At 35.1% G+C, this 25,867-nt stretch overlaps 3 protein-coding genes across 4 annotated transcripts; 1 reads left to right on the top strand and 2 right to left on the bottom strand.

The window, feature by feature from the left end:
- Positions 1-820: 820 nt before the first annotated feature.
- LOC18441994 (DNAse I-like superfamily protein) lies at positions 821-13,137 on the bottom strand. 2 transcript variants are annotated; one of them, XR_016056888.1, is made up of 10 exons: positions 12,729-13,137; positions 11,779-11,871; positions 8,689-8,833; positions 7,283-7,484; positions 5,442-5,520; positions 4,033-4,094; positions 3,539-3,625; positions 3,030-3,133; positions 2,311-2,513; positions 821-1,030 (listed from the first exon to the last, which is right to left on the bottom strand). XR_016056888.1 is itself a non-coding variant. In XM_006852218.4 (9 exons), exons 1-9 carry the CDS (start codon positions 12,978-12,980, stop codon positions 2,413-2,415), a joined length of 1,125 nt encoding a protein of 374 aa, XP_006852280.1. In that variant the 5' UTR covers positions 12,981-13,137; the 3' UTR covers positions 2,048-2,412. The 2 variants fall into 2 exon arrangements, 1 of the variants encoding a protein (XP_006852280.1); XM_006852218.4 differs by lacking the exon at positions 821-1,030 and having other exon boundaries at positions 2,048-2,513.
- A 3,623-nt stretch (positions 13,138-16,760) lies between these two features.
- LOC18441995 (early nodulin-like protein 21) lies at positions 16,761-19,532 on the bottom strand. Its single transcript, XM_020672071.2, has 2 exons — positions 18,267-19,532; positions 16,761-17,382 (listed from the first exon to the last, which is right to left on the bottom strand). The coding sequence occupies exons 1-2, from the start codon at positions 18,439-18,441 to the stop codon at positions 17,024-17,026; spliced, it is 534 nt and encodes a 177-aa protein (XP_020527730.1). The 5' UTR covers positions 18,442-19,532; the 3' UTR covers positions 16,761-17,023.
- A 4,987-nt stretch (positions 19,533-24,519) lies between these two features.
- On the top strand, positions 24,520-25,662 carry LOC18441996 (putative F-box protein At5g42430). The gene has a single exon (XM_006852220.2). The coding sequence runs from the start codon at positions 24,520-24,522 to the stop codon at positions 25,660-25,662; it is 1,143 nt and encodes a 380-aa protein (XP_006852282.2).
- Positions 25,663-25,867: the final 205 nt, after the last annotated feature.

Genomic DNA, 25,867 nt, shown 5'->3' with positions numbered 1-25,867 from the left:
CAAATTGACAGTAGGCTCCCACAAGAGTATAGTACACATGATGTTCATAAACAAAATTGCATAGTAGCTTTTATTTACCGCGAAACAAGTTATTGCAGGGGTAGAACACATGGTGCACATTTGCTTTAAGAGAAATCAAGATGTGCTCTCAATTTTTGCAGTGTGATTAGGAGTAATATGCTTGTAGGACACTGAAAATTTGGAGACAAGAAAAACCATTAGTAATAAAAGAAGCTGTTGATATGAGAATTGCAATCCTATGAAGTTGAAAACAAATACATAAAAAGAAGATAAGAGGAGAGGAGAGCAGTGGTATGGTGAGCGCAGCCGATTAACGCGATCAAGTTGAACTTTAATGGATGTTCGTTTAGGAACCGGGACCATGGGGGTTGGGGGCGTCATTAGAGAGCATAATGGTACAACTCTCCTATCTTTCTAGGGCTCCTTTCTCTCTCTGACGCCACGGTGGGGTCCTACTACATGAGATTAAACTATTATTGCCAACAAGCACGAACGAACAAGGTCATAACAGAAGAGGATTCTCTCAATACTATTAGATGGTGTTAACCCAAACAACCCCATGAAAATTATGTCCTATTTCATGGGAAATCAAGGACTTACATACAGCACAAGAGCTTGAATTCAGACAAGTTTTGAGGGAAGCAAATAAGGTGGACTTGCTTGCCCAACATGGACTATCGAAGCTTTATGCATAGCAATTTCCATTTATATTTCTTACTTGGATCCAATCTATGGGGCTCATGCAATTTTGTGAAATGCAAGACACTTAAGTAGAAAGATATAAACTAACATCCAGAAAAAACAAAAAAAACGCATAATGGATTAAGTGTCTGTGTGCACATGAATGAGAGAGAGAGAGAGAGAGAGAGAGAGAGAGAGTATCGAATACATCTTGGTTAAACATCGTAGTAACAAGACTAGGCCAAGATATTTCAGTTTGGTCATGTTGTCTCTTCTCAGTGATTTCTGTCATTCCAATATTTCCAATGTTCAAGGATGCAACAAGAACCTGTGAAAATCATGATTTAGAATGACATATAAAATAATAAATTATGATTTGTCAAAAAAAAAATAATAAATAAATTACGTTCATATCCTCTATAATTCATGTTATTTAAATCTACCTATATTTTTAGTGTTATTATATTTAAACCCATTTTTTTTCAATTTTTGAAATGACTAGATTTTATCGGATTTTCAATATCTGAAAATAGCCTGTTAAAAACTTAGTTATTTGTTTATAATTTTTGGATTTTCAAAATCCAAAAATGCAAATTAAAGTTAATGTGTATTCTTGGATTATGAATATCCAAAATATATAAGCAATTTTTGAAATTCTTAAAAACCAGAATTATTTAGCCCAAAATTTATTAAATCTTTAGTAAAGTTACGACTGTCAAGATTCGAATTTGTTCATGACATATATAAAATCTGAGATGGGTGTTTTTCTTAAAAAGAAAGCCAAGTCTATTTTCAGACTTTGAAGATCCAAAAATGGAGTTAATTTTTGAAATTGAAATGTTAAAAAGGGTAGTTTAGGAACAAAAAAGCCCAAAATATTGGTATGAATATAAATTTTAGAATTTGGGGGTTATTTTTCTAATAATGTGAAAAATAGGATATACGGGTAATTTGCTCTATATAAAATACTTGTTATTTCCAGAAAATCAGTGATAGCATATTTCACCAATCATCTTTTTCTGAAACATGAATTACCGAATTTCTAGTAAGTGTTTGGGGGAAGATTAAATTAAGCATGACTTCGAAATCCAATGATGATTCAGTGAAGTGAAGTGCTCCTAAGAATGAAGAATAAATTATAGGTTTCATGCCTCTTTCACGATAAATTTTATTGGTCCAGTGAGTCCATCATATCATAGGCCAGCATTGACAAAATAATATGATATATTGTGATTAATCATCAGTTTAGTCGGCACAGTTTGCAAGAATAACTCAAAGTACCTCACATAGCCATTCCAATGCAATTACAAAGGTGAAGAAGATTGATGAATGAAAATAGCTTTAATTATGAGAAGCCAGCCCCAAAAGCTGATCTATATTTAATTGAAAAATGAACTCAGTTTTACCTCACATATCCATTACAATGCAATTAGAAGGTGAGGAAAATTGATGAATAACTTACATAGCTTTAATTAGACGGGCAAGACCCAAAGGGTGATATCTATATTTAATCAAACAATGTCCTCCAATTTACGCGAGAGAGAGAGAGAGAGAGAGAGAGAGAGAGAGAGAGAGAGAGAGAGAGAGAGAGAGAGAGAGAGTAATCACCTTATCCTTTCCATCCATTATGGCACAAGTCCGTCTCGGCATATTCTTCTCTATTGGTTTCAGATGCTACAATCCTCAGAACTTGTCTATGTGTGCACATATTTAATTCTCAGTGGGTCCACATTCTGTGGCTTTAAACCCATTGGCCTCATTGACAGGGGACAACTCGAGTGAAACTGGGCAGTGATCGCTACCGTAGAACCCTGGAAGCAATTTAACTGCTTATATTTGTGGTTTTATGCACAACAATTGCACCACCATTTTAAAAAGGAGACTATCCCACAGTCATTCAAAGTATGGCACATGGTAGTCCGAGGTGACATCCACCATCTGTTCCCACCAAAAAATTGGCCAAGACTAACTGCCATGGGGCCCACATGAGCATTCACTCAAGTAAAGTTAATATCTATATCGTCCATCAGTGAGGGCAGATGATAGATGTCGCTTGGAGAGTTGGAGTACCATATAGCATACTATAATCTGCATGGACAGTACAGATATTTTGATTACATCAAACAAAACTGGTCAAGACCATCCAGAGGGTTGTAGGCATTAGTTTAAGGGTAGTGATTTGCAAATGCATGAGAAAAACCTTTGCATGGATGCTTCAAATTTTAGAAGGTATTTGAGCTCCCAAAATATTTCAAGAACCCCAACAGTATGTTAAGAAACTAATCTGCATTATAACAGAGTAGATAAGTGAAATTCTTGTGAGATACCTTCCATTTCAATCCCTTTCCCATGAATTTCACATGCAACAAGCCTGTCTTTGAGTTTCTCAGAGACTAGAAAGTAGTCTATCCTCATCCTCTTCCCCCTGTATCTGCAAAATGATAGCAAACAGAAAATTTGAGTCAGTTCAGCTAATTCATGGTTTATGGATTTAGGAAACTCCTCTCTTTTGTCTTTTTCAGTGATTTTTCAGAGAGAGGACATTTGAAGAGTTTTCCCATGGTTATGATTCACATGTGTAGCTTTTGAGTCAATCCTTGGAGAAACTGTGCTCTTCCACTTCCACTAATTTGTCAGTTTCAACTAGGGGCTATGTTACGAATCATGTAGCCTAGTGGTCAGAGAACTATGTCTCTCACAGTGGATTGCAGTCCAATCCCACACTTCCCAAAAGAAAAACCAGTTGCAAGGTTCAGAAGCAAAAAACAAAAAATAACAGCGTTATGAAAATAAAATTTTAAAATTTTAAAACTCAAAAAGGAGTATATCAGCCTACTTGCCAATGGGGTTCCCTGACCAAGAGAAACCCCCCTCAAGATCTTGTTCTTTGTGAAGGAACCTGTAAGCATCGAGCAGTTTTCCCCTGCAAATGAATAATTGCGTAGCACAAGTATCATCTATGACAATCATACATATTTCTGTACACACGCAAAATGCAAGTTCACCAACAAATAGGAAAATTATTCTTTAGTATATTTGCAGATACTAGTCAATAATGGCAAAGACCCTTTGTCAACAAATAAAGATTCCATTCATTTCTGGAAAGAAATGGAAAGACTACGACTCATCCTCAATAATTTCAACTTTATGAGATCATGAATCTCCTAATAAAGTGGGTTGGGCTAACTGAATGAGGCTTTGGACCACTTGAACAGATCGGTAAAACAAATCTGAACTTTTCTGTTAAAATGTTTTTCAGTTTTCAAAAGATACATCATGCAGTAATGAACATAATGACAGGAAATAACTTCATAAGTACAAATCACCTACTCCGACAGTATAGTAGAGAACCGTTGCCTTTCAGCAATGGTAAATCCAGGCTGTCCGCAATCCTGCATAAGCCATGTGAGAGTTGGTTGTTATCAAACACATTGAGGAGGAAATCAGTATATGGATGATTCAATCCACACGAGCATCTTACTATAAAGGAAATACAGGAAGATGCACAAAATATTCACCAAGGCACATGTTTCTTCCAGTGAGAAAAGCCCATTACAAAAAGAAAATAGAAGACCTTACTATTAATCCAAGGCAGCTTATATTGTTCATGAGTCTTTATGTCTACTTTGGTGCATAAAGTCATCAGAAATTAGACAGAACAAATAATTTCTATAGTCTATACAACTGCTCATTGTCAATGCAATTAAAAGAAACTTCATATTACATGAGAGTATGATGTGAGAATAGAACTTCCGGTTGTGCTACTTGTATGGAGACCAACCATGAGCTCAACAAAAGGGCAATGAGATAGCAATCATGGAACTATAATAACATAACGATGAAAATACAACACAATAACCAATTTGAAAAGGCAAACTATTTTTTATAAATCTAAAAAAAATACCTTCGGGGGATAGACAACATGAAATGTACTCAAGTTACCTTGTGATAAATGTTTCCAGGTACATATTTCTCAAACATAAACTTGAGAAGTGTGAAGTTGCAATAGGCATAAATATCATTGCCAAGATATTCAACAATTCTCTCCAACGTTAATGATTTGATTAGTCAAGTTTGGATTGCAGGGATAAGTACTGCTTCCCATAACATAAAATCCCATTTGAAACTAGACTTATCGTATAATCAACCCTAATTATGTCCCATAAATGAGAAAATAAAATGACAATTTATTTTTCGCAGTATCCAGTAATCCCTCTAAGCAGACTAAGAACATTGGTAAGACCAGTATTCAAACCTACAACCTCAAAACCGAAAGGAACTTACCCAAATATTCAACAATCCTTTGAAAAACGACAAAAAACAAAAAACTAATTCTTTCATGAATTTATAAACAAAAAAAACATTCAAATAGATCTGAAACCATCATTTTTGCTTTTCTTTTCATGATATGCTAAAATGCTATGGTACATATACACTTTCCAGAGCAGGGGTTAAACAATTATATACAAGCAAAGTTAATAGGTACCGTGCATAGGCTTGCGAGTAAAGTTTTAAAGAATATAGTAGAAGCGGTTCTCTTATAGTTGCTTGAGAGGAAATATGTGAATGAAGTAGTCATTTCCTTTAATGCAAAATAATCAAACGTGCATTACCTTGCTCATATCTAATTATATATCATCCTTAAACCCTTCACTAGTCATCACAAGGTTGTGAATGCAACAAAACTGAATTACCCAGAACATGTGGTTGATGTGAAAGAAAAAATTTCTTACGAATACCTCTTTATTTGGCGGTACATAACCATTGAGCTTGGCATTGCTGAAATATTCTGGATGGCTCACATCGATGTCTTGATGGCTGCAAATATTAAGCATATCAACAATATATGATTTTATATGTTAAAGAAAAGAAAAAGTATACAAAAAGACCATTTACCTTTTATAAAAGGTGGTCACAATTAATCTTGACCATTGGATATGAAATTGGGTGGCTGCATTTATTTCATCGACCAAGTTCAAAGTTCAAAAGAAATTTTCTCAATCTTTGTGACACACCCAAGCAATCAGATTTCACATCGGATGGTTGTAAGTATTAGAAATAAATAGTTTCATGGTATACAATCCCTAAAGAATGCAACAGCCCAATCTTTCATTGAATGGTTGTAAGTATTAGAGATAAATAGTTTCATTGTATACAATCTTTTCATGAATGCAACAGCCCAATATATAAATCTTTCAAATAAGTTGCACATTGAAAACCAAAGGGGATTTCTAAGAACTCAATTGCCGATGGACAGTTCTAAAAAACATGAAGTTTTGCATTTCCAAAGCAAGACTGAACAAAAAAGGGTAGATAGCTTTATTTGGTTTTATGGAAAAAGTTCAAGGGCTTGGGCCCTCAACCTCTCTCATACAAATTGTGTCTTACAATTGAGACCAAAGTAAGATTGAACACTAACAGCTTAAAACTTCAAAATGGGCTTATGATCCCTCTAACACAAGCTTTGACCATAGAGTATCAACTCTAAAAAAGATTTTTAGATTTAAAAGCAAGAAAAAAAAATCATACCCTGACTAAGACACCATTTTGATAGGTGTAAGAAGATAGATCATTGACTACTTTACCCATTCCCAGCACACCCCTCATCCTCCAAAGTATACAACTCATAACTCCAACATGGAGCCTTGTCCGGGAGAAATTTTGAAAATTTTGGCACCTCGATGAATGGTTATCTCCATTTGGATCATGTGCATATGGCTTCACTGAGATTCTGGAATTTTGTGCCTGAAGCATTTTGTGCAAAGACTACAAAGACTATCCTTAACATGCATCAACCTTTTCTCCATTCAAGGACAATACAAATATGAGGGTCACAAAATGACCATACATGCATTAAATTTCTAACTATATCACATAATATAGTGATAGCTCCCATGGACAAGTTCAGCAGGTTAACTCCAAGAGAATTGAAAGTTATTACTTAGTGAAATCCCAGTGGAAGAGGAGCAAATCTAGTCGCAGAAGGCAACTATATTGGCAAGTTTGTGTACCAATATTCCCAGAATAGAGGCATAGATCGAGTTACTAAAACCAGATTGGAAAGACACTAATATAAAAAGTCGTAAGCACGCATACTGGTAGGATTCTACTCACAAAGACTAAGCATGAGAAGTCCAGCAAAATACCTATCTCAAGGAACCCAGTTATTGTACAAGATATTAACACAAAAAAAGAAGAAAAAGTCAATGGAAAACAGGATACTAGGAAATATATATCAAAATGCCAAATACAGGGCTATTACTAGAAATTTATTTGTCAGTCAATTACTGAAGATCCAGTATCTTGCATCATTAACACAAGCTGCTTGAATGAGTCCAGAGTGCACATACTGATTTATTGTGCAAGGAATCTCAGTGCGCAAAAGATATATGCCATCTTAACCAATTAAACAAACAAACAGGAAACGCATTTGAAATGATAAGAATCTCAGTACAGAAAATGCACCCCGACAAGATAGCAAAATAATAGAGACTTTCCTTTTAATATGAATGAGGTACTCCAAAATGGTCACGGCCACATCACATTTCCATGCTTAGCCAAATAAACGGAAATAAAGTACCTCACATTTAGATCCCCACACCAAATCAATGGCTTTTCTGAAGACTGACAACCAAACTCAAGCATTCTTTTATCCCATTTACGTCTGCGTTTGAAAGAGGAATCATCATCTTTCCAGCCATTGTTCGGAACGTATGTATTCAGAAAGCAAAAAGAGTCAAACTCAACCAATATAACACGGCCATCTGGTTCATGCTTTGAACCTGCATACAAAAAAAGAAAAAGTTGAAATAAAATTGGCGGCCATGCTTTTGAATCACAAGCTTTTTAATGTCATTGTCATAGTTAAAACCATGACGCAAAATCAAATTTCAAATCACAATTGCAAGATCACAATTGAAAGATAAACGTATTGAAGCCATGGTTCTCATATAACATGAAATGGACTAAGCAGTATAAAGTAGAAGAAACCAGAGAAGCAGGAAAACATCCAAGGGCCAGCTCTAAGGCAGGCCCTCACACCGAATAATTTGAAAGTCATTGATGCTGATATAGGGCAGTTTGAAAAAGGAAGCTAGATTCTATTGAATACATTCTGAGAGGAATGAAGAAGCACGAAGCAGGAGATCTGACCCCTAGTGCTAGTTGTTGTTCTAATCAATAGTTGAGAGGTTATTATTTTGGCATTTGTAAATACTTCAGTGTTTTGTTCTTTGGATCTTCAATAAAATATAACCATGCAACAGTAACCATGCCTAGTCGAACAACGGATCTAGAGAACATATACAATAGAGATAGAAAAGTGCATGACACAATAGAAGCATGAAAAACACATAAGAAGGACGTGTGAGTCATTGATTATCTCAAGTGGAAGCATGAGCAGGATGAAATAAAAAAGAAACCAGGCAAACATCCTTTCATTTTGGAAGTACATGGAAGTTCACATGTGCCCAAGGATAAATGCAAAAGTCATATTCGTGTGCATAGATTCATGCTAGGATGATCACATTGGCAATCAAATGAAAAATCTAAGGTTCAAGCTAATTTGTTGAAATTAGCATGACCACTCAAACTTTTTGATATATATATATATATATATATATATATATATATATACAGGTTGAGCAGGTGATTTTGATCACTTCTCCCAATTTCTTGGGTTTTATGCATTCAGCAACAAAGCAATCTTAGATAGGGCGATTCTTGTCCAAAATAAGTAAATGGTAATCAAATAATGATGGATTTTTAAAAAATAATGGTTTTTAAGGCTCATAGGCAAATAGCGCTGCACATCGAAACCAACCAATCACTGCAGATATGGTAATGATATGTGCCCCTCCTCCCCCTCCATGTCTCCCTCTATCTCACTTTCACATACTCACACATGAATAAATCAAAGCTTTTTTTTGAAGAAACATGCATAAATCAAATACCTATTTGATTATTCTTATCAATAGCCTTATTTACCTGAACGTTCAAGAGAAAATGACACTTTGTTTGGTTGAAATTGCTTTTTTATAAATAAAGCAGTTCCACCATACTTGGTATCAGCAAGAGACCACCACACACGAAAATTTCCAAAAGGAGGACTGGAGATAGCACGAAGCAACACCTACATTAATTCCAGCAACCACTACACATGGTGAGAATCAATCTTACATGAGATTCTTTCTTGAATATAGAAAGACAAATAAAGGCACCCAAACATATTTCAAAACTAATAGAAGTAAATGAGATCTAAAAATTAAGTTCAGAAAACAACTGAATAGTGCAATTCATTTGAATAAGCCAGGATATCACAAAAACTTGAAAGAAAAAACGATAAGAAAAAACGATGGAACACACAAAAACAAAAACATGAACAAGGAAGAGATGAAATTACTAAAGAAAATGGAGAGTGCATAACATTAGGCAAAGAGTCTTTACTTGAGTAGGACTTATATGAAACAAAGCCATTTTCTATTGGGGATCACATCATTGCTATCAGAATTTCCTCGAATTGTGCGGCATGATCAAATAAAGTACATCGGGTTTTGAATGTCATTTCATTCTAAAGAGACCAGCTAGTAGTATTCCTTTTTCCTCATTATTAACCATTCACTTTTCGGATTGCCAACGTGTTTAACCATGGTAATACTCAGACACAACATGATCATCTTATGAGAAAATTATTGATGATTACCACTATCATATCAGTTCGAGGGAAGGTGTAGAAACTACATGATGGACTTGTTTATGCATATGAATTTCTTGTATTTCTTTGTTTTAATTGTGTATTTATATCTTATTGTTTGTCTGGGGTATTTATGGCTCTAGGCCGCAGTTAACTGTAAGGGATTAGTCCCTTGTTCTTAAGCATCATCATCATCATCATCATCAGAACCTTATTCCAACTATTTGGGGTTGGCTAAAGGAAACATGTTCCGCCATTCCACCCTGTTCAGGGCCATATCCTCAGCCAAACTATAAGTCACTATATCTTTTCTCACTGCTTCCATCCATGTACTTTGGGGCCTTCCCCTTGCTCTTTTAGAGCCCCTTCTACTTTAACCAAATCACCCCTCCTAACCAGTGTTGTTCTAGGTCGAAGTCCCTTGTTCTTAATATAGTGACAAATACACACATGAGCATAATAAAGTAGTTCTCCTACTGCCAATATGTAGTTGACAACATTGCCAATATGTAGCTAACTACATGTAGCTTCTTAATGGTAGCTCAATTAACAAAACTGACATTCCCCTTTTATCTAATACAAGGTCACCTCCTTCTCAAATATGCACCAAACTGTTGTGTCGGATCAAGCATATGAAGAAGACACACATGATGAGAAACTTCTAAAAATTTTCATTAGTGGAAGGAGGCATATTAATAACATCTAATATCACATTGATGCACTGAGAACAATAATCCTTAAATTATTCGCCAATCTTTAGAAAGTGCATGAGGCAGGGAGTAGAACTTAGCAATCAGGTGGATTATCTATAGATGAGCACACAATCTTGAACGTGATGAATCAGTACAAAAACGTTATTCACGGAGTGATAACAGGGTGATTTGTGACCAGGGAGGATCAGTGGGCTTTTTGAAACTCATAGGGGGAGTTTTTATTCCCAGCAAGGTGACGATCAGCTCATTTGGCACAGTGAGGTCATAGGATATTTCTATTCCACAAAAAAATGAAGGGATTGCTCTGGATGACCTAGGTGCAGTCTGTATTGCTTTCTCAGGCCTCGCCAGCCAGGCGGATAACGAGAATCGATGCTAAAGCATCATTATGAGTCCTAAGGTGGCATCTGAATCATCCATAGATTGTTTGGTAGTCAAGGATGATTCCTTGAATGTGAACAGATGGGATTTAGGTGACTTCCTATGTTGATGTTTTGGAAGAAGTTCGATATATATGCTACTTAGATTTGTGCCATGTATACATGTTTGGAGAGCAGCCAATGAGTTGGTTGACTCTCTAGCACACTCCAGAGTTTGGTGCAACCTATGTTATGTGGATCCTTGTGATTGAGTGCTTTGCCTGTGTTGGACAAGTATCCACACCCACGCTGACAACAATTCTTCTGAATTCTTTTTGTTTACTATCATTCATCGCATCATTCTGGGGACTGATCTTCTTTTTTGTTTCCAAATAGACATATGTGAACTTTGAAATATATTTGTGGAACTGTGAAATATACAAGGATGCAGGCAACTAAAGTCTGATTTTTAACTGCTTCTCATCATGAAACAGGATATTATTAAAACATTGTTCGATTTGGTTCTCTCCATAATATAGCCATGCCGCCAAATCCTCTTTTTCGAGGAATCTCACACCCTGTACTCATGTTTGACACATGACACTAGTATTGTATCCATGCAGCATAGGTCGTAACCAACATTCCATGTGTTCGGTCACTTCCCACCTTTGACGCCCCCCCCCCTCTCTCTCTCTCTCTCTCCCTCTCTCTCTCTCCATGTGTGTACATTTGACTGCACTTCTGGGTGCAAATTAATATGCTTGTCTCTCTACTTTTTTACATTAAAAAAAAAAAGAAATCTTTTATAAATATTGCAACACTACAAAAGTGTCATACAAACACCATTCACGCCCAAAATTATTTACTTTATTTTTTTCCTGTGTTTCCCCTGTTCTCAAAATAAGTCAAAAGTTCCTGATTCTTCCCTTTCTACCATAAATTCCTATGCACAACTAATGTGATTCTCCAAAACCAAAGACACCCAATTAAATCTTTCATATGCACTTTTGATGTGTGGTTATATTTCTCTTTGAATTATTGGCAATCAGTATGATTTGTTTCACTATCAAAATTTAGCTGCTCCAATAATGTTCCCAAGAGATATCAAATGCACAAACATCTATCATGTATTTCAGTTCAACCAAGACCATTTTCCGCGCACAGATAGAATTTTCATTGCTTTCTCATGCTAACATGCCATCTTAGTATCTACGATTAAAATTTTAAATGTTTAACATAGAGAACTTGTTCCAATGAATATATGAACATAAGTTCCTTTTTTTTTAACTTAAAAAAAAAAGAAAAGAAAAACCTGTTTTTCTTCACGTGAAGAACTTGTATCATCTTTCAGCTCTCCCGGATTCTTGGGTGCCCCTTTAGACCCAGCTGCAGGCATTCTTACCTCCTGTAATCACATAGTTCACCATTTCATTTTTTATTTGTATGATACACCATTTTTTTATTTGTATAACCCAGCTTTCATTTAAATAAGCTTCATTTCTAGTGGCACACTATCCATTCCGCTATCTCAAGAAATAAAATATATAACAATTTGAAACTACCAGACACTAATCTAAATATAAAATCATTCCAGACAACATAAAACTAAAAACGTTTTAATGAAAGTGAGTACATGCTTACCTGGAACCATGGATGTAAGAAACCATTATTATCAAAAGGAATTTACACAATTGTAGGAAAAACAAAGTTTCTAAGTTAGTGTTACACAAACTAACTAATATGGCTGACCGCACTTAACATTAAAAAGAATGAAGAAATAAGCAAAATTGACATGCATACAAAGAAAAAAAAAAAAAAACACAATAAAGTTCCATTTCATAACTTTCGGTGTAAATAATAAAATTCAACGCTTTCATGTTTGTCCGAGCCAGAAACAAGCCAAAATTCAAAGGTCAGAGGGATCACCATTAAAGCAGAAACATATTTTTAAAACGTGGGCAATAAATGGAGAAAAATCAGGGGCACTCGCTTAAAAAAAATCAAAACAAAAAAAAGTAGATTCAGGTTTGAGAGCACCTGATACATTGAATGAGGAGAAAAAAGAATCGCTCAACACAAGTGAAATAATGCGACAAATTAGGGTTTAAAGCACCAGAGAAATCAAAATAGAAGTAAAGAGAGACAGAACAGAAGTGAAAAAGATGCAAAACAAGGATTTAAAGCACCTGAAAGATCAAAGTACAAGTAAAAACAATCACATTATGGAAGTGAAGAAACGGAGAAAATTGGGGTTTACTTTACCTGAATGGCAATTATATCAGGATCAATGCGCCTAACAAACTCTGTGAACTCAGGCCAGTTGTTCTTAACGCGAAGTAGAAAACTATTCGCATTCCATGTCACAAATTTGAGGGGCTCTGCGTTTTCCGGTATGGAGTTACCGGAGTTTGTTTTCTCTGGCGATTGACTGCAGGAATACATCTTTTCCGGCGAAGAGAGAGAAGGCTTCTTGGACGAGCCATCCTTCTGTATAGGCTGGAAGAAACGCTTCATTTAGGGTTTTTAAACAGAAACTCAGAGCTTTTCCTCTGCATCAATGGTGACTCTCTCCTTTCTCTCTATACCTTCGTGCAAAACCCCAGTAAAACCCAAGTGCGCGCGAAGCGTTTCCGTTTTCTTTTCTCTTAAATTGTGTATTCTTCTTTGCTTCTCTCTGTTGGTGCAGTAGTGGTATTTCGTTTCAATGATCTATGCCTTGTTTACATTGGATAACGTATTGGTATTTCGAGCATTTATATAGTGCTCACGTTGGATCAAACTGTACACGTACTCTTTCTAGAAAAATGATCCGTGCTTGAAAAGGAAAAAAATTATATAGAGCCGAGGTTCTAAACGATCAAATTAGAGCCAACCTCAAAATTTTCACTAGAAAAAATTGTTTTGATGTTCAAATATTTTTAAATTGAGGATTTTGACATCAAGATACATGGACATGAGAAAAAAAAATGGATTTCAAGTTTTGGAAATAATACATCTTGTAACATATTTTTGAAGTGACAATTTTCAAGATTTTCAAGTTTTCAAATATCTGTTCGATCTACACTATTTTTGAAGTTTTAAATTTTATAATTAAAAATAAAAATATATTTTAAGATTACTACAAAGATTTCTAATATTGAAACTACATTTCTCGACAAAGATGCACTTTACTTTGATTGTTTAAATGGCTCTATACAAACCCCACCCATTATAAAATGGTTAGTTCGGATAAATCATTTTTCATTTCCTTCTTGGAGAAGTTTATGATCGCATTTTATTTCACGGGCCTTCCATTGGAATATCCATATAATACTTGCTCTTATGGGTGGCAATGGACTTGGGCTGGGCCCGCTTTTCAAAGCCAGACCACTTGGCCCATTGCCAGCCCTACTCGTGGGCGCGAAGGCAAAACAACGACTAACTAGTGTAAGAACAATGTGTCTGAGGCTTTAAGTAGGCCTGTCTCTTGGGCCAATGACGACCTAGTGCTACAGCACAATACTACACACTTATAGGCATATAATCACATCCAATCAATGTGTGGTCGTGAATATATAATTAGCAAGTGTTTAATTAAAATATGATTTTTCAATTTTTTTCAATTTTTTGAAATCTATCAAGAATTTTATATTTTTCAAAAGATATTCAAAAAATTATTTTTTAATACAAAGGATATAAATATGTAATTTATTTGTTTTCAAAAGACTTTTTTGAAAAAACTTCTTCCCCATAATTTTATTGTAACTTTTATTGAAACTTCCATTCTCTTTATTTATTTGATATCTTTGAATATTGGTTTTACGATAAAAACATTAAAAGTGAGATTAGATTAAGAATCTTGATTTAACAAGAAGTTTCATAAAAAAATTTCACCCACAAATTTTTCTTAAACTTTTTTATTAAAAAATACATGGAAAGAGTTCCTAGAAAAAAATAATCTCTAGAGTTACAGGAAGATTAACTCAATGAAAAATCTTGTTCTCTAAACCGTGAGCATCGTTATAAAGCAAGAAAGAGATTTAGTTATAATTGAAGAATTGTCTGGTACAAGTAAGTATTTTGTTTCTTTCTTTCTGCATACAAAAGTTTGATTAGGCTCACCTTTTTGAATTTTTGTAATTCTATTGTCGTATGCAACACAACAATTTCGATGGACCAGTGTTTCACATTTTTTTTTTGTTTTTATGGTTCTATTAACTGCCATCTTATACTTACGGCCTCTTTTTTATTTTCTTTCCAACAACAATTCTATTACATTTTTTTGTTATTTGTGAATCTAATTATTATATTTAGTATTGTTGGTAATGTTTTATTGTATGCTTCCATCCATCATATAATTTGTGCATTGACAACTTAATAAACACTCTTGTTGTATTTAGTATAAATTTAGACAAAAAATTGCCAAGTATTGCCCTAAATGATGCCAGACAAAGACATAACATTATTGTGAACTCATAGTTTTATTTCATGTCATTTTTATATGTCTGGTTTTTTCACTCTAATTTTTTAGTTAAATCCAAAATATTCACGATTCTTTAACTTATTTAATTTTTGGCAATCCATAATTTTAACGTAATTTTTTGCCCTTGAGTTTTTAAACAAAAGAGATTTATTACTGATATTTTGGTTCACCAATATATTGTATTTCTCGACTTACTAACTATATTCATAAATGCTCTTATTTGAGCGTATCAAGATTAGACTCGACCACTGGTGAAACTGCCAACTGATATTTGGCAGGTCCAATTTAAAGTAAAAATTTAGTTTGGTAAAGAACCGAGTAAGGACAATGCTTGACCAGTTTTGATTTTGATCAGACTATCCAATTTTGACTAGTTTTAGGGCTAAACAAAGTTGAGAAATTTTTTTCTAATACATTTTATATTTTAAATTATTATTTTATGTTCTATATTTTAAAATATAGTATAATTAGACATCTCATTGGTTCGATGGTCTATCTAATCTAGTCTGATCCTGATGACTAGTCTGATCCTGATGACTATGGTTTTGAGCTAGAGGGATCGACTAGAATGACCGAGCTTGGATTTGAATTGTGCAAGGATCATAAACTATGAGAGGGATATGCAAGAGTAAAAGTTGGCTAGCAAGTATTTTATGATGTATATATTTTGAAGTAATTCTCTCCAACCGGCGAAGCCTTGAGGGATATGTGATGCAACAAATGTTCAAAGCTCTTTTGGTTTGAGCAATGCCTCTTTGAAGTGAAAGGCTACCGTTTCAGTAGTCAGCCAACGTGCCTATTCAAATGCATTTGCCTTTCAAAATCTCTTATAGATTTTGAATCCAAGTTTTTATTGGTCGATGATCTTGACCACTATGATTATGTAAAATGTAAAACCAAAAGAACTTGAAATTAATTTATTGAATTTTTTTTAGTGTTTATTTCATACTGCCACTATTTTTAAAGTTGAAGTTCATGAATCTAAGACGGAAATGCATTTATGGAGACTTGCACTATGATTCACATCCTAAATTCATTGTGGATTCATGCAGTTGATTCGACAATAAACGTTTCCATTCTAGATTTTTCCTTCTCAAGTTTTATGATTTTTTCCCTCATTTTTTTTTTTTTTTCTGAGTTTTCCTCTTGAAGCTGGGTTTTGCTTTTCATTTTGTTTTTCTTTGTTTGGGGGCATGCATTTGGTTCCCTGTTGTTTTTCACTTTGTTTTCTTTAACGTCTTTTACAAAAATCGATCATTAATTACACAAGTGTTTATGTGCCGGTATCGATCAAACATTTCGATATTGAGCACCTAACAGAGGAACAAAAGGAAAATTTATTCCCTTCACTACAGTTTTCAATTAGCAATAAGATCGCTTTAAAGAACATAAAATTTGCAGCAATGCAATAAGCTCTTTCTACCTAAAACTTTTGGAGACTTAGCTTATTTGCATTTTTATGTTTCTTTTACCCTTTGAGGCATTAGTATAGAAGAAAGATGTGAGCCAATCCATATTGGAAAAAGTTTATATATGGATGCAACTTTATAATGTAGAACTTCATACCTCAAAAATCCATCGGAAAAAAGTAGTTTTAATGTTGAAAAACCGTTTGATTGATCATTTAGACATCGAGATGTATGACCATGAAAAATAAAAAGATTTTAAGTATAAAAAATAGTACATTTTACAACATATTATCTACATATAAAAAATAGTGAGAATGAAAACTACAACGTAGCGATTAGGGTGTGGGGATGCTACCACCGCGACCTTAGCCCCTTTACGAGAGAGAGAGAGAGAGATTTTCTATTTCCTATGAACTCCCATTAGAACAAAACCAAATCCTTGAACTCCATCATCAAAGTCTCAATACCAATTTTCTTTTCCAAAACAAACTACAACACACATTACAAAAACTACAGTAAAAGAAAAAAGGACAATAAAAAAAAGAAAAAAAAAAGAAAGAAAAAAAAAGAGACTCCTCCAAATTACACACCACAAAACATACTCCAAAAGAAAGAAATAAAACTCACCTAAAACAAAAATATCATCAAACAAAAAAGAAAAGATGCTCAAGAACAGACAACACAATTCACATCGAATAAAAAAAAACAAAACCACAGGAGAAAACTACCAAGGCAACGGAAGCAAAAGAAGAAGCTGTAGCCACGGTTGAGGCCAGACTAGGGCTTGGCAAAACAGGTGGGGCAGGTGGGCCAGGCGGTGTGGCGGAGGGGCTTGGCGTGACAGGGTGGCTCATGACTCGGACTATCATGCGTTGACCGCGTTGACAATGGCCTTTGGTTCCACTAATGAAGTAAAAATCACCTGATCTATCAAGCTTGAAGTTTGTCGCTCCATCGTTGAAGTACATGATGGGCTTGGAGTAGTTGCATTGCTTGTAGTCCGTTGAATTCACCACCATAACAGAGTCCCTGGTGTACTTGAAATCTGTTGAGAGAGAGAGTGGGATATATAGTTCAAAGATAATTATAAGATGCCTCATGGCCTTTATTACTTGTGATTGTGTACCATATGATCGGTTGCTTTTATTACAAAGAAGCCCAATCATCTATTGTTTATTTTTATTACATGAAAGTTACAATCATTTTTAACGGTCGGATGATATTATAAATTTTTTTAAAAAAATATTTTTAAGCTTCTACTTTCATTTCAAGAAATCACAATCATCTTTAGTTCACAAAATTCTAACAAATTTATTTTTGGTGTTTGAGTGCAGTCAATAAAATATTATTGACCACTCTATTAAGCATTTAATGACTTAAGAGTGAATTTAATCTTAAGAGAGACTACATGATATGTGGATCTTTTCTAAGAGCCAACGACATTAGCTAGTTCCATGGCATTGCAATTCTTTGGGAGGAGAGAACTGAGTGATATGAGTATTAGATAGTTGAATGACATTATAATTGGCTTTCTTAGAAGGTGGAACAAGGGCTAGGATTTGGGCTTGGGCTTGGGCTTGATAGATAATGTGTTGAGAATAACAATAATGAGCTAGGGCTACATTTTGGCCCAGGCCCTATTTTTTCAGGGCCAGGTTGGCCACCCCTCTCATTGCCACTTCTAATCTTTTAGAAATATGGTAGCATGATGTGGGTCAGAAAATAGTGGGTGTGTACGAGAGAGAGAGAGGAAATGGGCTTGGGTCAAGACGGTAGAGGCTGGGTTTTCATAGCATGACATCTCAACGTCCATTCCTGCCTGACATTGTCGAAGAGCGAGAGAAGACTCACCAGAGATATCTAGAGAGGGAGAGAGATTCCTCGAAAAAAGAAGAAATGAAATTACAGGCTCAGTTTATGGGTACTTACTGATTGTATCGTCGATTTGGAAGCGGTTGTGGGATGCCCAGTAGTTGAAATAATCAGTACCGTTGCTGTTAGGGATAGCCCAATCCAGTTTATGTTGCATGGAGGCTTGAGAGAGAGAGAAACACAAGAAGAAGAGGAGAGAGAAGTTGCAGAGGCAAGAGGAGAGAGAAGCCATCTCTGTGGCACAGGAGTGTAAGAGCCTGAAAATGGAAGAGTTGAGACTGAATTTTATGCAACAAGTTATGGGACTTACTCGAGAAAGGGGCTTGCGGATTTGATTTTGTTGTGGGATTTGAGATAAGGATGGTTAGGAGACGTGGGACTCGGCGTGTTTAGATGGGGTTGACTGAGCTAACACACTCTTCTCTCTCTCTCTCTAACATTTCTTAACCGTTGGTTCATCCCTCTATGTTTTTCCTCTTTTAATACGTTAGATTTTTCCCGCATAAATGCAATTTGTGTAAGGTTGAAGCAATCTCCACCGTTCAATCATCTCAATGGCATGGCTGTGATTGCGCATGAAGACCACTGCCCATTAACTAGAGAGAGAAAGAGGAGCAGTTGGGCTTTAGTAGAGAGAGAAAAGGCTTGATATGCATTTTCTTTCGGATCTGCATACATTTTTGTTTTAGATTAGAAAGTAACCGAGAAATTGTGTAGAGAGAGAGAAAGTATTAGGTGAGAAAAAAGGGGAATTGAGGTGCGGAGTGCTTCTGCCATTGTTGTTTAATTTTCTCTGCAATTTCATCCAATTTTAGTGGTTTTCACGATGCATTCTGCAATGCTTGAGGAAGGATTGGAGAGGGGCTCTAATGGCAAGGCCTATGAATTTGAGAAGGAAGAAGCCAGTGAAGAAGAGGAGCTCTCTGATCTTTCGAGGTGCACCAAGGTGGTGGTCACCGTTAATAATTGCACCATGTCTGTGTTGTGGGTCTTCAAGGTACCGTGAAAAAGCGAGTTGGTTTTAGTGGATGGATTTGGCTTGTTCTTACCAATGGCATGGAGGGAGGAATGCCTTGAAGCTCCCACTGGTCACGAATTAGAGAAAAGTTATGTCATTCTTTATGGAAACCATTCTGGACTCTCGACTCAACTGGTATTTTTTTATGATAAACCAAAACCCGTGAACTGATACTCCAAAACCGCCGTGATTTTCCCAATAGGTATTGGAAACCCAGAGCCTAACCAGAAACCACAACAAGATGGGTTTTGCTTTTTTAGTTTTGATTTTTATACAAAATGGGGCTCATGCGAAACCGCCGTGGGCTTTGCAAAGAAAGCAAAAAAGTTAAGGCAGTTTTCTTTGGACAGGGTGCCTGGAATCAGAGAGAAAGGAAGCCTAAAAAACCACCATTCACAATACTAAAAACAGCCTTTAAAAACCGCTAAGGAGCATTCACTTGAAAAGGAATTAAAAACCACTAAGGAGCATTCACTTGAAAAGGTTTCCTCTTTTCTGTTCTCAGTGTATATCAACGATAAAAATTCAAGACTCATAGGAGAGAATCATGCACTGCAAAATCGCCATGGTTTTGATTGGAGAGAGAGAAAGAGGTGTAGGGTGGAGAGAGAGAGAGACGCACAACTGGAAGGGTAACCGGTTGCTTCTTGTTGGAAATGAAATGCGAAATCTGAACCATTCAAAATATTGGATAGTTTACAAGGCCGCATCCTTAGCTGTTCACGTAAGGATGCAACCGTATATAAACTTTTCCCATGTAATTTTGATATAAAAAATCTTTAGGATGGCTTAAGAATCTATTCATATCGCTAATTATAAACTTTTAAAAGTCTAAAAAATAGTTCAAATTAATTAGATCTAAAAACATATGAAAATATTGAGAATAGACGGTCCAGATAATGTGTTGCAAGATACACTATTTCAGGACTGAACTTTTTTTTTTTTTTTACAAAACGAATTAGAAATCTTTTTTTCTTTTATATTCATACATCTTGATGTCAAGATGACTAATTAGAGAGTTTTCCAACATCCAAACAACCACCTATGATGGATTTGTTAGATGTATTTTTTATTCTACATTTTAAGGTTGCAACCTTATATAAACTTTTTCCTTATCCAAAACCACACAAATCGTAATCTAAAGAAAAATCAGTGTACGTCGTAGGCTCAATTCCTACCAACGGTAGGGGCCCCCTCCACTGATTCACCAAAAGGAGAAAAGGGCTAAGGTCATGGTGGTAGCACCCCCATACCCTAGGGGCCTATCTTCCCCACTAAATTACCCAAAAAAAGAAGAAGTAAAATCAATGTTTTGAAATTTGGATAAGTGGGACAGATTTTTCACCCATAAATTCGTATTGGATTGCTGGATCAGTTTAAATTGGTGATTAAAAAAAATATAAAAAACAAATAAAATAAAATTCAAGGCTTATGAGGCAGGGATTAAAACGGACTTAAGAAAGGAAAGCTAAAAAAAATTATAAGCGGGGGAGTTTTAGATGTAACATGTCAAGACCCATACCATACTAAAATCGATTTTGCTCCCAATCAATTCCCACCCAAATCGGCAATCCGAATTAGATATAAGATTTTAAACATGAAATAAAATAAGACTTGATTTGCAAAATTTTCAGGCCCCTTTCTCCCTTGGCCTTCTAACTACTTTATCTTCTCCTTCTCAATCATAATCTTGTACACACACTCTCTCTACCCCACTGACCCCTCTCTTCTCCCCTCTCTCACTATCCTGTGTTTCACCCTCTAGTAGATCTATAAACACATGAAAATATTGAAAACGGACGGTTTAGATAATATGTTGAAAAATATACTATTTTTTAGACTTGAATTTTTTTCATATATCTATAATTCTCGACGTCGAGATGATCAATTAGATGGTTTTCCAAAGTGAAAAAGTCTTTTACGATGGGTTTTTGAGGTGCACCTTAGTTTTATAAATATAAATTGTCAAATTTTATATAACCCAAAAAAAACCTTATATAAACTTTTTCCGCATTATTTTACTTTGAAATGTTTGAGCCTGGGGTTTTAATGTTATTTCATTATGGGGAAATATGGGTTGTTGTTTCTTGTAATTATATGCTGTTTTAACTTATTTATTAAAAAATTTATCACTTAACGGATGAGGTTTCTATTAGCCCTAGGCCTTATGATTAACGGATGAGGTTTCTATTAGCCCTAGGCCTTATGAAAAAGGATAAAGCTTCACCTGAAAACCTTGTAACATTTCATGCATCGAAGCCCGATGATGGCTCTAAATTCTATTTCGACCATTGAATATAAAATTTTTTGTTAAAAATATGTCACAAATCTTGTGGATCCATGATCACTTAAAAATACATCACCCTAACCACGGGACTACAATAACAACCCTTGCAAATGGTTATAACGAGCGCAATAAGAAAAAACACATCGTCCCAAACCACGGATGATAATTACAAAACTAGTGATGGGACTATATGGGGAAGATGCATGACCACAGCCGTTGGATAGTAATTCATAGTTATATCCTCTGAACCGGGTTTGCGATTCTTCTATTGATGATTACTTTTGTTGTACATAAAGAATGTCAAGAGATGCTAGCTCTATCGATATCTTTTTAATTTTTTACGATTTATTTAGACTCTATTGTGTTTTTTATTTGCCAGATCTGAGCAAAAAAATGAAAGAAATAAAGGGCTATTGAAATCCAAATTATTGGCGTCGAGATGATCAATTTGAAGATATTTGAGCATCAAAACAACCTCTTCTAGTGAAATTTTTTAGGTAGGCTTTAATTTGATTGTTTAGAGCCTTGGCTCTATATAAACTTTTCCCAAAGACGAGAGGTTGTGATTGAAAACAAAGGGTTACAAAAAGAAGATAAGAGGTTCTGATTGGAAAAAACCTAAAAATAAATGATAAGATTGAAGAAAAAAAGTTAACTTCATTTCGGATTTGAACCCCAAAACCCACTTCGCATAACTTTGAAATGGCCAATCTTTTACAATTTGTCTTGGTGATATCAGTTGTAACCCTAGGCAGGTGCAGATAATCTGTTGCCATTGCATACTCAAATGATATTTGGACTGCATTGGGGAGATCTGGTGTAATGTTTTCTTTCCAATTCTTATATTTTGAGAAAAATAGATTCGTATGCTAAGTAGCTGCAATTAACTTAGAGACCAATGTCGGAAAATGCTTTCAAACTCTCTCTGGTAATTGGCAAGTCATAATTTATAACTTGTGAATGTTTGAAATTGGGAAAAGAGTCCTTTCTTTTCTATTCTTTATATAGTTTTTACTTGCGATGCCAAATTAACTATTGTAATGTTTATCTTTTAATAGGTGGAGCGTTAGGGATATACCCTGTCCCTAAGTCTATGTTTTTAAACTCTTATCATAGTGAGAGATTTTTATCCAAAATGCTTTTAAACTGTTGCAATGTTTATCTTTAAATGGGTTTTTTCTCTCTCTATATATACATTTTTTTTGCTCTTTTCGTTTACCAGAAAATTTTTTGTACCCCTCCATCCAGCCGTCCAATTTAGATCAAGTGACCCACTGACCATTTGATCTAAATCCAATGCCTCACAATATTTTATTTTGAAATTTTCTTTTACAAATCACATGAATATAAAATTTGATAAGTACCATCATCTCAGTCGGGCGCACTTAAAAAAAATATTTAAAAATATTTTCGATAAGGCCAAAATACCCTTAAAGGTTTAGGGTATTTTGGTCATTTGATTTCTGAAATATTTGTTTTACATTTTTTTCAAGTAAGAATTTAAGAAAAATAATTTAGAGAAAATAAAAATAATAAAAAATAAAAAAGTTTTGTAGAAAAAATAAAAAAGTCAAAAGCGTGACATTGATTGGGTCCATCTCAATCGTTTTATTCCAACTAGATAAGTTAAATATATAACTTTCTACAATAAAAAACTTCCCCTTAATTACAACTCCAACTAGATTTGGTTGGTGTATATGTTGATTCCTACAAACCCTTGATGGTCTTTCTCGTTACAAAGTATTATCAATTGAAAACTACCGAATTTCCTCTCTTATTACAAGAAACAAAAACCATCAAAATCCTCTCTCTTTAACATCGCCTATATTCGATGGTTTAAATTCAGATAAGATAATACTAACCATATCCTAAGATGCTATGATTGAAATAAAATAAAAACGAGATAACGTTTAAAAAAACAAGTTCTGATTGATATAAATAAATAAATAAACATATAAAATTAAAAAATAATAATAACTTTATTTCCAAATTCAACCCAAAACCCAATTGGTATATAACTCAAATTCCATTTCCCCTATACAGTAGTTACAAAAAACGATCCCTTCTCTTGATAAACTCTCTCTCCCTCCCTCAACACAATCCCTCAAGAAACACAATCCCTAAATTTTCTCTCTCTAAAAACAAAATCCCCTAAATTCTTGAGCTTCTCCCTCTCGAGAAATAAATCCCTAAATTCTTGAGCTTCTCCCTATAGAAATAAAGTTTTTGAGTTTCTCTCTCTCTAGCTATACATTCTTTAAATTCTTGAGTTTATCTCTCTAGAAACAAAATCGCCGCATTGGTTTATTCCCATGTTCTTGACTCTCTTTCTTAACACAGATAGTAACTTTTTGAGTTTCTCTCTCAAATTCTTTCTTTTCTCTCTCTAGAATCAAACTCATGGTAGGATTTGTACATATAGAGGCTTATCAATATTCAAGTTAGGATTTGTATAGATTTGTATATATGGAGGCTTATCACCATTCAAGTTAGGATTTATATAGATCAGAAAGTTCAAGCTTTTTTTGACGAACTCTTTCTCTCTCTTAAGACATGTCCTAACTTTTGAGTTTATCTCTTTAGAAAAATATTCTTTAAGTTTTTGATTTGTACTTACCCAAAAAGAATTTTTAATTTTCTCTATCTAAAAACTATTACTCTTATTTAAGTTAAACTTCTGCCCTATCTCTCTTTGCAAAACAGTTCTCACGTATCTCTCTACAAAATAGTTCGCTCCTTTCTAAACTTCTCTCGTATCTCTCTACAAACGAGTTCCCTTCTTTCCCCTCTTTTCTAAACTTCTCTCGTATCTCTCTCTACAAACGAGTTCCCTTCTTTTTTGAAAACTAACGGACAAACGAGTTCCCTTCTTTTTTGAAAACCAACTGAAAAACCAGTTCCCTTCTTCCTTGAAAACCAAGGGTGAGAAAAGTCGAGAGCGAATCAGTTCCCTCCTTTCTTGAAAACTAAGAATGAGAAAAGTCGAGAGGAAATCAAGAGAAAGAATGGCTTCCTCAAAAGAATTGATACAACAACAAACATCTCATATGGAGCTTATGTTTCCTCCCCATGAAGAAGAAGAACATGACAGAGCACCTCTCTCTCTTGATGACATCCCATACGATGTCGTGTTTCGCATTCTTGCTGCGCTTCCGACGGAATCCGTCTGCACAGTAAAGTGTGTGTCGAGATGGTTGTATGAGCTTCTATGCTCTCCCAACTTTGTTCGAGTCCATTTTCTCACTACAGCTTCACACCCCTCAAACTGTGTCGCTTTGATCTCCGTATACTCAGGTTGGTTCTTCCTTTCCATCTCGAGTTTCATAAATGTCAAACCCCAGAGAATCCGACTGGTCAAGCCACCAGTTGGAGAGCGTTTGTTGGAGTATCCAATCACGAGTAATGGTGTGGTGTGCTATAAGGCCTATCCAGACTATGCAACCACAGTAGTCTACAACCCTGCAACCAATAAGCATGTAGCGGTCCAAAAGTTTGATTTGTATCATAGTATTAAGGCATTTTTTTTCGACCCAGCAACCAAGAATTTTAAAATATTGGTGCAAAACTCATATTCCGAGCACTTTGGGTATTCCATATTCAATTCTGCTATAGGACTATGGAAGAGCATTGTTAATCCATTTCAACTCACATATAAGGGTTCAATTTTGTGTGTCGATAGCGTGTGCTATGTAGTAGAACAATTCATCACGTTCGACATGTTCGCTTTCAACATGATATCTGAAGAATGGGTACGAATTCCTCTTCCCTGTGATTTATCTCCCACCTGTTTTCGCAAATTGATAGAATGGGGAGGCCAGGTGTGCCTAGTTCTTGATTCTGAATCGCAGGATTTGAAAATATGGAAGCTAAGGGTGGAAGAGAGGAAGTGGGAGAAATTGATTGATCTGCACCTTGAAAAAAGATCCAGAATTCCAATTGGTGGGATGGAGAGATTCTCTATAATTCCATATCGTCAACAATCTTTGTTCATTGTTCGAGGCTGGAATGCAAGCATCGAGGTTGATGTATATGACATCGGCAACAAGAGATGGGACTTTTCCCGGAGATTCTTTTGGCGTCCCGGAGTTCACGATTTCGCATGTCCTCGAATCTCGCCTTTTGCACCAACACTCTTGCGTTGCAAATAGTTGCTTTAGTTACTGATGATTTTTTATTTTATTTTCTTGATGTCCTTTACGTATTATGTTGCTTAATCTCTATTTCACTGTAGCAAAAGAATCCAATGGGAATGACAGCTTGTGCCATTGAAAGTATTGCATTGTCCAAGAATTTGCATTGTTTTTTTATTATGTGATTTTTCTTTAATGAGAATAAATGGATAAAGCTTCATTC

The sequence above is a fragment of the Amborella trichopoda genome, chromosome 6 (genome assembly GCF_054954075.1).
Source record: "Amborella trichopoda isolate Santa Cruz 75 chromosome 6, AtrichopodaSantaCruz75HAP2 v2.0, whole genome shotgun sequence".
Lineage (NCBI taxonomy): Eukaryota > Viridiplantae > Streptophyta > Magnoliopsida > Amborellales > Amborellaceae > Amborella > Amborella trichopoda.
Note: the sequence above shows the minus strand (reverse complement) of the source record. Positions and strands in the feature narration are given on the sequence as shown.

Bases quoted from the DNA above. Each gene is read 5' to 3' on its own strand.
- LOC18441994 (XM_006852218.4), bottom strand. From the start codon at position 12,980: ATGAAGCGTTTCTTCCAGCCTATACAGAAGGATGGCTCGTCCAAGAAG. The intron at 4,095-5,441 runs GTATTCGTAAGA...TGGCTTATGCAG, and splicing joins ATGTACCGCCAAATAAAGAG to GATTGCGGACAGCCTGGATT. The intron at 2,514-3,029 runs GTATCTCACAAG...AATTGCTTCCAG, and splicing joins GAAAGGGATTGAAATGGAAG to GGTTCTACGGTAGCGATCAC.
- LOC18441996 (XM_006852220.2), top strand. From the start codon at position 24,520: ATGGCTTCCTCAAAAGAATTGATACAACAACAAACATCTCATATGGAG.
- LOC18441995 (XM_020672071.2), bottom strand. From the start codon at position 18,441: ATGGCTTCTCTCTCCTCTTGCCTCTGCAACTTCTCTCTCCTCTTCTTC. The intron at 17,383-18,266 runs GTAAGTACCCAT...CTCTCTCAACAG, and splicing joins CCAAATCGACGATACAATCA to ATTTCAAGTACACCAGGGAC.